Below are 14,787 nucleotides of genomic sequence, written 5' to 3' on the forward strand. Positions count from 1 at the left end.
TAAGCACTTATACTACCATCGGTTTTGCGCTGCCCGCATTCAAGTGCTTCCCGCGACGTTACCAGATCGTTGGTCCTTCGAGTGGGAACTTGCCAACTTGTAGTTTTCGTTCGTTTCAGCCAAATGACGTCCACTGCTGGACAAAGGCCTCCCCCAAGTAGTAACTTGTAGTTTTAGTCGTTACCAATCATGTTAGACATTTATAGTGACTTGTTATAATTTAACGCCCGTATTCACAAACATAACTATGAGGTCTCACAGAGCGCGTGGACGCACAAGATCACACGCGAACCAATCATAGAGCTCTATTCAACGCTGTGCGTTCGATTTGCTGCGTCACTTAAGCAAGCATCGTTTGTGAATACGGGGGTAAAATATTAGGTACCTAACCTACCACATGATAGAAATAAAAAAATATGTTTTCAGGAAATTAATTTGATTGTAAAACAAGAAACGCCAATAAGGGTCAAGCTCACGTCTTTTCAATATTTTTGAAAGTAACGACAACCATGACGTCACGGGGCAGGAGGTGAAAGACCGTAACTTGAAATTGTTTTTGTCTCTAGTTCTCTGGGGACCAAAGTTTGACGTAGGCCAGGGGCCAGAGTTGCAAAGGTTGTATTAGAACTGTCTATTTATTTACGTACTGACGAATGATTCATCAATGAAATAAAAATGTCTTATAAAAAAACATTTATCGCAAAAATTTATAAAATTTTTGCTTCTCCGAAAAAGATCTTTTTTTTTATTGTTTGAAATAATTTATAGTTACAAAATGGTTATAGTGCAATGCAATTCACATCATCATAAATCAGCCATAGGATGTCCACTGCTGAACATAGGCCTCCCCCAATGATTTCCATAATCAGTTGTTAGTGGCCTGCATCAAGCGACCTAACTACCGACGACTTTTATGATGTCGTCGGTCCATGATGACGACGATGATGATTAGTATGCCTTATTTATTTTATCTTTTTTTTTGTCTGTGTAAACACTTTATTTACTAGGTATAGCCACGATAGCCGAACGGTGAAGGGGTCGGAGTGGCCGACTCGAGATCCGAGGACCGCAGGTTCGAATCCCACCGCCGCTCGACTATTGTGGTGAGCCCACTCGTAACACAAGCTTATTTAGCTTAACACGAGGGGCTAATGGGACTATTAGTAATTTGGGCAATACAAATTGCTAATAATCTTTTTTTATTAAAAAAAATATTGTATAGCCCCTAGTCTATTCTCCCAAAACTGAACTCCAGCCGGAGGTCGAACCTGGGACCGTCGCAGGTGGCGTGAGTTACTGTCCCTTAGCTGCGCTTTATAGCCCGAGAATTACTTCATTCTTCCGAGTTATTGCTTCCAGGATATTTCTGGAGATTAGTTCAAATAACTTCTATTTGATGGTCCATTTTCCGGGGTTCGGTTTCCGCAGAACAAACTTTTGTGTAAGTTTTGTAAGACTAGCTTTTGCCCGCGGATTTGTCCGCGTGAATATCAGCCTATGTTCGATCGTTTGTTTCAGCCAATTGACGTTCACAGCTGGACAAAGGCCTCCCCCAAGGAATTCCACAACTATTATTACTATTATTTAGCCTATGTTACTTAGGGATAATGTAGCAATCCAATGATGAAAGAATTTTTGAAATCGGTCCAGTATAATTAATTTGACTTTATTCGTTACAAACATACAAAAAAAAAAACATTCCTCTTTACAATAAATTAGTACGATTATGTAAAACTTGTGTTTTGAGTGGTTGTTAAAAACTTAAATCAATCAACTCTCTCATTGCACAGCGTGCTATGGAGAGGGCTATGCTTGGTGTTTCTTTGCGAGATCGAATCAGAAATGAGGAAATCCGTAAACGAACTAAAGTCGCTGGCATAGCCCGACGGGTTAGCAAGCTGAAGTGGCAATGGGCAGGGCACATAGTAAGCAGAACATTCTACCATAATTGAAAGATTTCACCAATTTAATTCCAGTGTAATGAAGTCAGTAAGAAAAAACTTATTCTATTTGAAATATTTCACCAATATAATTTCAGAGCAATCACCTCAGTTTAAAAAAATCAAACTTTATGCAGTTTGTTTTAAAACTGTTTTAAGTTTGAATATGGCAACACTGCGACTAAAACTGAGTCGTGGATTATTTTAATCGTATTAAACTTGAATAAGTGGCCGGCGACAGGTCTGTCGGAGAAATATAAACAGTCATTTATTGTAACAATCCAGAGGTCCGTCCTCTTTAGCCCTGGCCGTAGGGTTGCCAGCTTGGAGATTTTAATATTATAATATTTCATTTCGGCTATGTAGTTTATAGAAAACAAGCTTACTAAAAAATCTTGAGAAAAATCACCTACCAAACATTAGACGCTATTTTGTAAGAATTTACGAATAATAACTTCTGAGTTAATCGGGCGAGGCCTATGTTTAGCAGTCACTGCTGACTGTCCACGTCCACTGTGGACGTTCTATGGCTGAAAATGATGATGATGATGATTTAGAATATGTAGTAGTTAACGTAATGTAATAAATTAATGTAGGTAGGTACTTATGGAAATTCGCTATGTATTTGTTTTATAAATTAACTTTAAACAGAGCAGTGTAAGATCAGGATAATTTATGTCACAATTAAAAGAATGATCTTTTGAATCTTTTGAACATACAATCGCCATTAATATTGGTTGCAACATTTTATTCAAATGATCGGGTAAATCTGACTTTTGCAGACTAGTTTGTGATTTTTATAAAAAAATACATAAAATTGATTCCACAACATTATCTTGGTTTTTTTTTGTTTGTTTTATCATTTAAGTTATGGCAACCCTGAGTGGGAGGCGCGCAGGTGCGGGCGTCCCGGCTTGAGTGATTGTTTGTTTTGCTATTCCCGGTTTCCCTGCTTGTTTTAGGGAATTTGCAGTTGCAAGGCTTCCTGGCAAATGGCTCGTCTATTTTATTGTCCAAGATTGGGTTATGGCCTTCGATTTAGGGGCTCGGAGAAACGTTTTGGACAACCCTTGTTGAGTTGACCAGGTGTTTTTGAAGTCTAGTCGTTTAAGTATGTCACTTAAAGATTAAGGCTGGGTTGCACCATCTTACTTAAAGTTTAACATACGTCAAAAATCTGTCAAACTCCACACAAAAACACCGGTTATAGTTATAGTTACGGTTTAAGTTAGGTGGTGCAAGTACTAAGTGGATTTCTCAGTCTATGCCTTTAAAATAAGTTTCAAAAACAAATTTAGTTATTAATAGGTGATATAAATTGGTGTTTTTGAGTACCTAATAATCGTTATCAGTGCAGTATCATTATCCTAAGTTATGTCCAATTTAGACGTTTAAACCAAAGTTTTAATCACAACTATGAACTGCCAAGTTACTTAGATTGTAATAAAAAACTAAACATCCCTATTCTACCATTCCCGACAGTCACAAAAACCGGTATCTTTTAGTCTCTCATCATTCTGCCAACTCGAATGACTTCAAGCAACAATTTCCTCCACATAAGTGGGGTAAGTGAGGGTAAGTGGGGGTATTAAGCACAAAAAGTCTTTCACTTGAAGCGTGGTCACACGTTGGACCGACTGTAATGACGCGTAGATATTTTTGCAGCTAAAATTTACTATAGCGTACTTAAAAAGTGACTAGTCCAATAAATAGGAGATAAATAAGACTTTATAACACTATAAAGATTAGCGCGAAGAGAATGTCTTACAACCGCCATAAGTAAATATCATTTTACATGGCACTAGCTGACCCACCTATACTTATTCATTTACATATTAGAAACAATAAAGGATGATGAAAGATTATTTTTAATCGGTCTAGTATTTAGTAAATATTAAAAAACGGTACTTGTTGCAATTAAACACTGTACAGTGACTGACTTAATGCCGGATGGCATTCTCTACCAGTCAACCACAGGTCACGCTGAGAAAGTAAGGCGATATTTTACTGCTTGATCGCACTAAGTACCCAAATTATTGATCTTCATTTGTTTCACCAAAGAAAAAAACTTTCTGTGTACTTATTTATTTTATTAAATCCCTCGAAACTTCCACACCAATTGCATCGTTGGCATTGCCAGAGCAAAAAACTCCAACTACTTACACGCAGTTCCCGAGCGGACACCGGAATAGGTCTCTGACAGCGCTTACCGATTATGGTCGTGAAATTTTAACCCAGCCTCCCGAAGCGACTGCGGTTCAAGCGACAAGATACGGCCTACGGGACTATTCCCACCTCTCGTTCCCGCTGCAACTCCTGTGTAGCCAAGATCTACAGCTTAACCGCCAAAAACCCAACCAGTGAAGGCCAAGTTTGTCCCCGGGGAAAGTTAATGATTATCGTTTTTTTAACGGTTTTCACACATTTACGGTAAAAAACTAGTAATCTATTCGAATAAGAGAGTAAGATTGAGTTTTTGTTGGCCATGTGATGTTTTACTAAATATTTTTTTAAACTAATTGACTTGAACTCATCGAAATTGAAGTCTTGTTACTTATTTACTAAAGCTGAGTTGCACCACCTGACTTTTACCGTAACTATAACGTTAACCGGTGTTTTTTGTATGGAGTTTGACAGATTTTTGACGTTTGCCAAAGTTAAAGTAAGATGGTGCAATCCAGCCTAATTGGTTATTTTTGACATGACATTGACAGATATGACAAAATCCACCAATCATGCAGCATTTGGACCTCCCGTCTACGTATTGCCATCTGGCGGATTTTTCAATCGCGAAAACCCTCATTGTCATACATTCAATGTTACGCAGTCGCTAGCGAGAACATCTAACGTAAACTATCTCTAAATTGTTATTTCGAGCTAAGAAAAGATTTATTTTCTAACTAAATGTTTTTGCTGCATCCTCCAGTCGCTTAGACCATCTGTAACTAGGAATGTTCTGGCCAGTCCGGTCCGCCATTTCTAAATTTAGATTGGACATAACTACCATTCCCTTTAAAGAGCAACGCCGGCGATTCCGACTAGTATTACCAGTTAATGGCCCGATAAAATTATTATAAACGCGTATTTATTAATGAATTATACGGTATACAGGGTGTGCGATAACTCAGATCTCAGATCACTGACCTGCACTCGATCTTGAGTCCTTGTTCCCAGAAATTAAAAGGATTTTAATATGTTTTACAGTTCACTGTTCGATATACAATCGACTGCACATCAGGCGATACATTTTTTTGCAAAATAGCACCTAAAGTAATAAAATGTCACACACAGTACTTACATGGCTGTGCTGTCATAAAAATGTCATTTCAACCATGTTATTTTATAGAGCTTTTTTCACAATTTTATGAAAAAATTGAGAGTTAAAAAATGGGATGTATTTCCACAGGCTAACTAAAAAGCTGAAAATTGTTAATGAAAATGTGTGAAAATCCGCAAAATGATATATATTCTGCTGGTATTGAACTCAGTAAACTCAGAACCGCTGCAACTCTAGAACCAAGATTTACTACCTGGTGAACACGCTCTTTTTAAGTGACTGGTCCATAAACTCACCTGTCCTACATCCTGTATATAAAATATAGTACAGTCATGCTCACAAGTGCGAAATAGACTCCAATTATCTTACGAATGTTACAGTAATGTATTCAAATAAAATCTGTAAATCTTCTATGATAATTTTCGTGTCTTAGAAAATACAGGGTTACAGTAGTTAGTGACTGAGATATAGCCCAAGTGTTAGCGACGTCAATAATAGTCAAGATTAATGTTGGCAGCATCATGTCAAATAGTGCAAACTAGCTAATTAATCTGTTTCGTAATTAAGAAAATGAACATGAAATTTTCGCCAAAAAGGCAATACCGTAGCGAAAACCATCAGGCTCTCTCGCTTACTCACTCGGTAGGCCTCTTTCTTGCATTATCTGATCTCTCACTTCCACAAAATAGCTTCTCTTTCACACTTTTCTGGAAAATCTGGAATGTTCAGGAAAAAATAGAGAAGAAACGAGACAGAAATATCGGACCTCTCGCTTCGAACATTCTAGAGCGCGAGATAGCAATATGTTTTGTCCTTGTCTTGCACGGATGGTCCGTTGCGCGAGGCAATACCGTAAAGAGAGCCGTTTTAGGTTTTTTGTCAATAACTTCGCCAATTTTGGGAATTTTGAGATGAAACTTTTTGTATAATGTAGATAATTTAATTACGCAACTGTAGAAAATAAGAAACCATTGTAAAACTACCTGCCAGTTGGAGAAAATTAGCAAAATCTGTGGATTTCCCGAAGACAGGGATAGCAATAGCGTGTGAAAGCGGGACGGAGATAGCCGCTCCCCATAAATACAGAATGAACCGCTCCAGCTGGCATGTTTTGTTCAGTTCAGAGAACAAGTGCTCCAAGCAACAAGTGATCTGAAGAAGCAAGAACTGAGAAAAGGAAGCGAATAATAAACGCGAGAAGTCTCAGCAAGTGAAATAGTGGTTTTATTCCTGCAAGTAGCACCTACTACGCCTGACATAGTAAGGGCAAGCTCTCAACGGCAGTCATCATCGTCCGGTCAGCGCTCTCGAACACACACAAACGCATACAGTCCACTGCAATCCACCACATTTTCCTGGTCCTTCGAGTAGCCGGATTACGGGAATAGCGAAGATGCCTGTCACCAGGTCGGAGAAGCTACGAGGTGCCGCCGCCGCGGCTAGCGCCGCCGCCGCAGGGAGAATTACGTCGCCGCCGGTTCATGGAGGAAGTACTCCGACGGAAACCACGGATACTTCATCAACGCTGACCCCGTATCCCGCCGGGGGCGCGTCCTCACCGCGCATCGCCAGGGACCACGCCGCGCCGGCTGTTAGCACCCGGGTTATGGGAGAGCCCGGCGTGCATTTGGGAAGAGGGGAACCAGCACCGCGCTCCTACACAGAGGAGATAACCGCCGACGTCACGAAGCCACACGAAGCACTAAGGGCCCGTATCGCGGAAGCAGAGAAGAGACGTGCCGCCGCCGCCGCCGCCGCCGCCGCAGCCGCCGCCGCCGCCTCCACGCCCACCGCGGCCAATGTTGCCGCCGCCACCGTCGCCGCCGCCAACGCCGCCGCCGCGACTACGGTGACCACCGTGCCGACTGTTGAAGGACAGTACGCGCCACCCACGCCGCAAGTGCATGAACAAACGCCGCGACTGTCACGAGTGAATCAGGACACGCGCTCCGTCCGCTCGTCAAGAAGAAGGGCAGAAATAGAGGCCAAATTAAGAGTGGCCCGCCAGGAACTGGAAGTTGCCAAAGCGGAATTGGAGTTGGCCCAATTGGATTCCGACATGGAAGAGGATCCAGAAGAAGTGCAGTACAGGCAAATGCAGGTCGAAAATTGGTTGGACCACTCGAACACCATCGCCGAGAGGGTCCCGCCAGAACTACAACCGATACCGCCGCCGCCGCCCACCGCGCCGCTGCCGCCGCCGCCACAAGTTCTACCGCTGCCGCCGCCACCGCCGCCGCAAGTGTTGCCACCGCCGCCGCCACAGCCGCTACCTACGGAAGGGAGAACAGACATTCAAGAGTTAGCCATGGCCATCACCAAGCTGTCACAGAGGGCAGAGGGTGGCCTCACGAGACAACTGGTCGACCTCCCAAGTTTCAATGGCGCATGTGAAGAATGGCTCGCGTTCAGAAGGTCATATGAAGACACCGCGCGCTCCTTCACGCCGGCACAAAATTTGGCGCGACTACGAAGGTGTCTCCAGGGACACGCGAGGGAGGCAGTCAAGAGCCTCCTGTTCACCGCCGAGGATCCAGAAGAGCTGATGAAGAGCCTGGAGGTCCGGTTCGGCAGACCTGGAGCCATAGCCCTGGCGGAGTTAAAGAAGATGGAAAGGCTGCCAAGGGTCAACGAGTCATCAGGGGAGATCTGCATGTTTGCCAGCCGAGTCCGCAATGCCGTGGCCACCATCAGGGCACTCGGCAAGACAGAATATTTGTGCGCACCAGGGGCCGTGGAGTGTCTAATAGAGAAGATGCCGCCGACCATGAAGTCTCGGTGGCTGATGTACCAACGCGAGCGCCGGGCAGAGGGAAAACCAGCGCTCGAACTCATGTATGACTTCATGGAAGTTGAAGCAGATATTAACAGTGATTACGCTCCCCCGGAAGTGTCCTGGGACCAGAAGAGAAATATGTTCAAGAGGCCGGTTCACCATGTCCAACAAACAGAAGGACGCCGTGAAGAACCGAAGACTGACGCGAAGAAGTGCCCAGAGTGCCGTGAGGACCACTGGTTGTACGAATGTAAGAAATATAAGGAAGCCAGTGTTGAAGATAAGTGGGAAATGGTGAAGAAGGCAAGAATGTGCTTCAAATGTCTGCGCTTCAAGCACTCAAGGAACACGTGCCGGGCACAACCATGCAAGAAGTGCATGAGGTGGCATCACATCAGTCTTCACTCGGAGAAGCCCGCAGCGGCGAAAACTCAAGAGAAGCCCGCCGAAGGAGTTGTATCGTCGGTGCACACAACGAGCTGCGGAAAGGCCTACTTGAAGATGACGCCGGTGAACCTCTACGGGCCCAAAGGGACAGCAAAAGTGCTCGCGCTCCTGGACGAAGGGTCCACCGTCACGCTGCTGGACTCATCAGTGGCAAAGAAGATTGGGGCGCAAGGAAAGCCGGAAGCCATCACCATCGAGATGGTCGGGGGGAACGGTATGCAGAAGAGCAACTCCCAGAAAATCAACATGAAGATCAAGGGGGTCCATTGCAGAAATAAGCTCAAAATGGAAGCAAGAACTATCGACAACTTGAAGCTGGCGAAACAAGGGGTCGAAGAAAGAATGCTTCAAAAGTGTAAACACTTACAGAAGATCAAGGACAAGCTGGTCTACGACAAGGAAGAACCACAACTACTGATCGGGCAAGATAACTGGGGGCTCATAGTCACACGGAGACTACGCAAAGGGAAGGCCTCCGAACCAGTTGCCTCCTTGACCAGCTTGGGATGGGTCTTACACGGATGCGACGCCGGAGGAAGTGTCCCTGTCAAGTTCGTGCACCACAGCAGGTTGATGGAAGACGAAACAGAAGCCCTGGTCCGCCGGCACTTCGAGATAGAGTCGCTCGGGGTGCAAGCACGTCGGCCAAGTAATGACGCCGACAAAAGGGCACTCGACGTCCTAGAGAAGACCACGAAGAGGCTACCAAATGGACGGTTCGGGTCTGGGCTGCTGTGGAAAAATGAAAGGGAAACTCTACCGAACAACTACCATCAGGCACACCAGCGTCTCATCAACATGGAGAAGAAATTAGACAAGGACCCAGCACTGAAGACTTCGTATGAAGAACAAATAGAAAATCTGCTGAAGAATGGATATGCAGAGAAAGCTCCAGAAACCACGACGCCAGGGAGAACATTCTACTTACCTCACTTCGCGGTGATGCACCCGATAAAGAAGAAACCAAGGATAGTTCTCGACGCCGCCGCCAAGTTCAACGGGAAGAGCCTCAACGATGCGCTGCTGCCTGGGCCTGACTTATTGCAGTCTCTCTTCGGAGTGCTTCTCAGGTTCCGGGAAGGTCCAGTCGCCGTCGTCGCCGACATCAAGGAAATGTTCCTACGCATCCAAATGAGGGAAGAAGACCGGGACAGTCTGCGGTTCTTATGGCGCGGCAGCAAGAGGAACGGCAAACCGGAAGAGTACCGCATGGCCTCAGTGATCTTCGGGGCAACGTCATCACCGTCTACGGCAATTTATGTCATGAACAAGAACGCAGAAGACTTCAAGGAGGAACACCCGGCAGCCGTGGCAGCAATACGGAGGAACCATTATATGGATGACTACTTGCAAAGTTTCACAACGGTAGAAGAAGCCAAGCGGATCGCGAAAGAGGTACAGACGATCCACAACAAGGCGAGCTTCCACCTGAGAGGATGGGGGAGCAATCAACCAACCGTTCTCGAAGGAATTGAAGATCAGCGACAGGAGGAAGTCCTCGAACTGGGCAAGGAAGAGAAAACCCTGGGGCTGAGATGGCTAATCACAGAAGATGCACTCGCCTTCAACGTGGGCTTCAGGAACACTCCGCCCGAAGTACTCGCTGGGCAAAGAGTACCAACGAAGAGGGAAGTCACCAGCGCCGTCATGTCTACGTTCGACCCCATGGGCTTCGCGACGCCGATCCTAATACAGGGCCAGAAACTCATACAGGAGATCTGGCGTACCAAGATCGACTGGGACGAGAAGATTCTCGAACCACAAGTCGCCGCATGGATCAGATACTTGGAAGACGTCGCCGTACTAAAGGAACTGAAGATCCCAAGGTGCCTGTCGCCAAGAACCAGAAGAGGGCAACTCCACACGTTCTGCGACGCGAGTGAAGAAGCGTACGCCGCAGCCGTCTATTGGCGAACGGAAGACCCAGACGGCACGATACGCGTCGCATTGATTGCTGGGAAAGCAAGGGTAGCTCCTAGCAAACCAGTGTCTATCCCACGGTTGGAATTGCAAGCAGCATTATTGGGCAGCAGACTTGCCTCATCGGTGGAGAAGGAGCTCGATTTGGAGATTGAAGAGAGGACCTTCTGGACAGACTCCAGCACCGTCCTTCAATGGTTGAAAGCAGACCCGAGGAAATTCAAGACGTTCGTGGCCCATCGCCTCGCGGAAATTGAAGAGCTGACGCGAATTCAAGATTGGAGATGGGTGCCGACAAAGGAAAACCCCGCAGATGATGCCACAAGAGGCACTCCGAACGAGTTTGATGAAAACGCAAGATGGTTCAAAGGTCCCGCCTTCTTATATGGAAACAAAGAAGATTGGCCGGCGAGACGCTTTGAAGTCAAAGAAGAACTCACCGGAGAAGAGAAGAATCCCCAAGTTGTTGCCACATTGAAGGTCATACCACAAGTCACTCCGGACCCGAAGAGATTCTCCGACTGGACTCGACTGCTACGCAGTACAGCGCGCATATTCCAGTTCATCGACCTGCTAAGAAGAAGAGTAGCGGAAAAAAGAAGTGTCCACATCGTCAGGAACCGAAGATGGAAGAAAACACCGAGTCACGTTCCCCGGGAGAAGAAAGAAGAAAAGGTCTTCTTAACGCTGGAAGATAAGTTCATACATAGGGCAGAAGAGGAGCTTATCAAGAGGAGCCAGCAGGAGAGCTTCTCCAAAGAACTTTGCTGCCTCGAAAAAGGGAGGCCATTGGAGAACTCGAGCCGACTAAAGAAGATTGACATATACCTGGATGGCCGCGGAATCCTAAAACTGAGGACGCGCACCAGGAAGATTAGTTCGGGAGAAGGACGAACCAACCCGATCATACTGGACGGGAAAAGTCAAATCTGCCGGCTCATCATAGGGTTCTATCACAAACGGTTCTACCATGGCAACTCCGCAACGATAATCAACGAAATAAGGCAGAAGTTCTGGGTACTCGGCTTGCGCAGCACCACAAGATGGATCACACATGGGTGTCAATGGTGCAGAGTCCACAAGGGAGAGCCTCAAATACCACCCACCGGAGACTTGCCGGCCGAACGATTGCAGCATCATCAACCACCCTTCACCTGCACAGCAGTAGATTACTTCGGCCCGATGCAAGTCACGATCGGGAGGAGAACTGAGAAGAGATGGGGAGCCCTGTTCACCTGCTTAACGACCCGAGCGATACACCTGGAGCTGGCTAATTCATTAAGCACCAGCTCCATGATCATGGCCCTGCGAAGAATGGCTGCACGAAGAGGGACGCCGAAGATAATCTTCAGCGACAACGGGACTAACTTCGTGGGGGCCAATAGAGAATTGCAAGAGGCCGCCTCAAGGGAAGGAATCACATGGCGATTCATCCCACCTGGATGTCCGAATATGGGAGGCGCCTGGGAGAGAATGGTCCGCTCGGTAAAGACATCATTAATGACCGTTCTTAAAGAAAGATCCCCGCCAGAAGAGGTCCTGCACACGCTCCTCCTCGAAGTGGAGCATATCGTAAACTCACGTCCCCTTACCCACATCAGTATGGATCCCGAAGACGAAGAAAGCCTAACGCCGAACCACTTCCTCATCGGAAGATCCTGCGGAGCAATGGCGCCGGGCGTATTTGAAGACCACGATCTCATCGGGAAGGCGAACTGGAGGACAGCGCAGCGCTTGACGGACCACTTCTGGCAAAGGTGGCTGAAGGAATACCTGCCAACTTTGATGCCGAGGAAAATAGCCGGCCGGGAGACCGAAGACCCTCAAGTCGGCGACGTCGTATTAATAGTCGACGCGACGCTACCAAGAAACACTTGGCCACGAGGGGAAGTGCTGCGAGTGTATCCTGGACCGGACGGCAGAGTAAGAATCCTCGACGTGCGAACACCCGGAGGAGTGCTGCGGCGACCGACGCGACGAGTGGTAGTCCTGGTTCCTGCCAAGACGTCGCATCCGGAGGAAGGAGTGCTTCGCACTGCGGGGGAGAATGTTAGCGACGTCAATAATAGTCAAGATTAATGTTGGCAGCATCATGTCAAATAGTGCAAACTAGCTAATTAATCTGTTTCGTAATTAAGAAAATGAACATGAAATTTTCGCCAAAAAGGCAATACCGTAGCGAAAACCATCAGGCTCTCTCGCTTACTCACTCGGTAGGCCTCTTTCTTGCATTATCTGATCTCTCACTTCCACAAAATAGCTTCTCTTTCACACTTTTCTGGAAAATCTGGAATGTTCAGGAAAAAATAGAGAAGAAACGAGACAGAAATATCGGACCTCTCGCTTCGAACATTCTAGAGCGCGAGATAGCAATATGTTTTGTCCTTGTCTTGCACGGATGGTCCGTTGCGCGAGGCAATACCGTAAAGAGAGCCGTTTTAGGTTTTTTGTCAATAACTTCGCCAATTTTGGGAATTTTGAGATGAAACTTTTTGTATAATGTAGATAATTTAATTACGCAACTGTAGAAAATAAGAAACCATTGTAAAACTACCTGCCAGTTGGAGAAAATTAGCAAAATCTGTGGATTTCCCGAAGACAGGGATAGCAATAGCGTGTGAAAGCGGGACGGAGATAGCCGCTCCCCATAAATACAGAATGAACCGCTCCAGCTGGCATGTTTTGTTCAGTTCAGAGAACAAGTGCTCCAAGCAACAAGTGATCTGAAGAAGCAAGAACTGAGAAAAGGAAGCGAATAATAAACGCGAGAAGTCTCAGCAAGTGAAATAGTGGTTTTATTCCTGCAAGTAGCACCTACTACGCCTGACATAGTAAGGGCAAGCTCTCAACGGCAGTCATCATCGTCCGGTCAGCGCTCTCGAACACACACAAACGCATACAGTCCACTGCAATCCACCACACCAAGGCACTGTGTTCCCAATTTGGTCAGACATTGCAGGTTTGAATCAAGTTGATTGTGAAGTGAGTATAATTTTGTGTTTAAACCATGAACGTTCGTCAGGTTAAACGATCGTTTATGGCGACTTTTAAGTCCGAACACAAGGTGGTGACTAGGGCATGTAATATCGGAAGGTTTTCAATTCCGATATTGGATTCCGATATTAGATCTCAATATCGGAATTCCGATATTAATATCGGAATTGAGTTCATGTGCTATAAAATTAATATTTGGTTATATTCGTAAGAATTCTGGATTGTTTACAATAAAATAATGATTCTAATCAAAATCTTTAATTTTTACGTTATGGGTATCCATTGCATTTGGTTTTTTATGTGACAAGAGGCAAACGAGCAGACGGATCACCTGTTAATGAATGGTTACTGATAATGAGCCTATATGGACTAGCAAATAATTAAAGTGTTTTTGTTTACCGAAGTCAACCCTATAGCTTCGGCGCAGTGCCGATCACTGACGTTTGTCAACAAAATGGTGCTTGACTCTTGAGACAAGCTAAATTACACCATATTGTTAGTGACATTGAGCATACATTTTTTTAAATACCTTCGCGAAGTAAAACTTCTGTACGTAGTACTTATTATTCTGTGGTACAACTCACAAAACCATCATCATGTCAGCCATAGGACGTCCACTGCTGAACACAGGCTCCGATGCTGATATTCACAATGGCCGGTTGGTGTCGGCCTTCATTCAGCGCCTTCCTGCTACCTTTATGAGGTCGTCGGTCCACCCTGTGGTTATGAGTCCTACGCTGTGCTTTCCGGTACGTGGCCTCCACTTCAGAACCTTGCTGCCTCATCGTCCGTCTGTTTTGCGTACCTTCTTCTTAGGTTAGGTCTTCCAACGGTTCTGCCTTACGTTGGAAGACCTTATCACAATGCTCGAAGACCTTAATCGAGTTTCCCAACAGGTAGGCCTTCGGATGAATATGGAAAAAACGAAGCTTATGTCGAATGTCCATGTTGCTCCTTACCCAGTTTCGGTTAGGAGCTCGATTCTCGAGATTGTTGACAAGTAAGTATGTCTATCTCGGACAAACGATCAGCTAGGTAGTTAGATGCAATTTCGAGAAAGAGGTAAATCGTCGAATACGAAGACGAAAGTCTTCAATTAGTGTGTGTTACCGGTGATGATATACGGCTCGAAAACGTGGCCTTTGAATATAGGGCACAACGTGCTATGGAGAGGCATAAGCTTGGTGTTTCTTTACGAGATCTAATCAGAAATGAGGACCTCCGTGAACTAACTAAGGTCGCTGACATAGCCCGACGGATTAGCAAGCTGAAGTGGCATTGGGCAGGGCATAGTACGCAGAACTGACGGTCCATGTCCAGTAAAATTAATGTTTGAAAGGGAGTTGAGATGTCGTTCTTTGTTGACCAAGTACCTATGGCAAATGCTAAAATTGATTTAGATCAAGTTAAGTTAACCATAAATAGTAAAGATA

The 14,787-nt window shown here is 45.5% G+C and overlaps 2 protein-coding genes across 2 annotated transcripts in view; one reads left to right on the top strand and one right to left on the bottom strand.

The window, feature by feature from the left end:
* LOC135084273 (latrophilin Cirl) overlaps positions 1–14,787 on the bottom strand; it is a 418,461-nt gene that overhangs the window by 171,110 nt on the left and 232,564 nt on the right. The window lies entirely within an intron of this gene.
* Positions 7,277–13,147, top strand: LOC135084083 (uncharacterized). The gene has a single exon (XM_063978826.1). It carries the CDS (start codon positions 7,277–7,279, stop codon positions 12,437–12,439), a length of 5,163 nt encoding a protein of 1,720 aa, XP_063834896.1. The 3' UTR covers positions 12,440–13,147.

This window comes from Ostrinia nubilalis, chromosome 25 (genome assembly GCF_963855985.1).
Source record: "Ostrinia nubilalis chromosome 25, ilOstNubi1.1, whole genome shotgun sequence".
Lineage (NCBI taxonomy): Eukaryota > Metazoa > Arthropoda > Insecta > Lepidoptera > Crambidae > Ostrinia > Ostrinia nubilalis.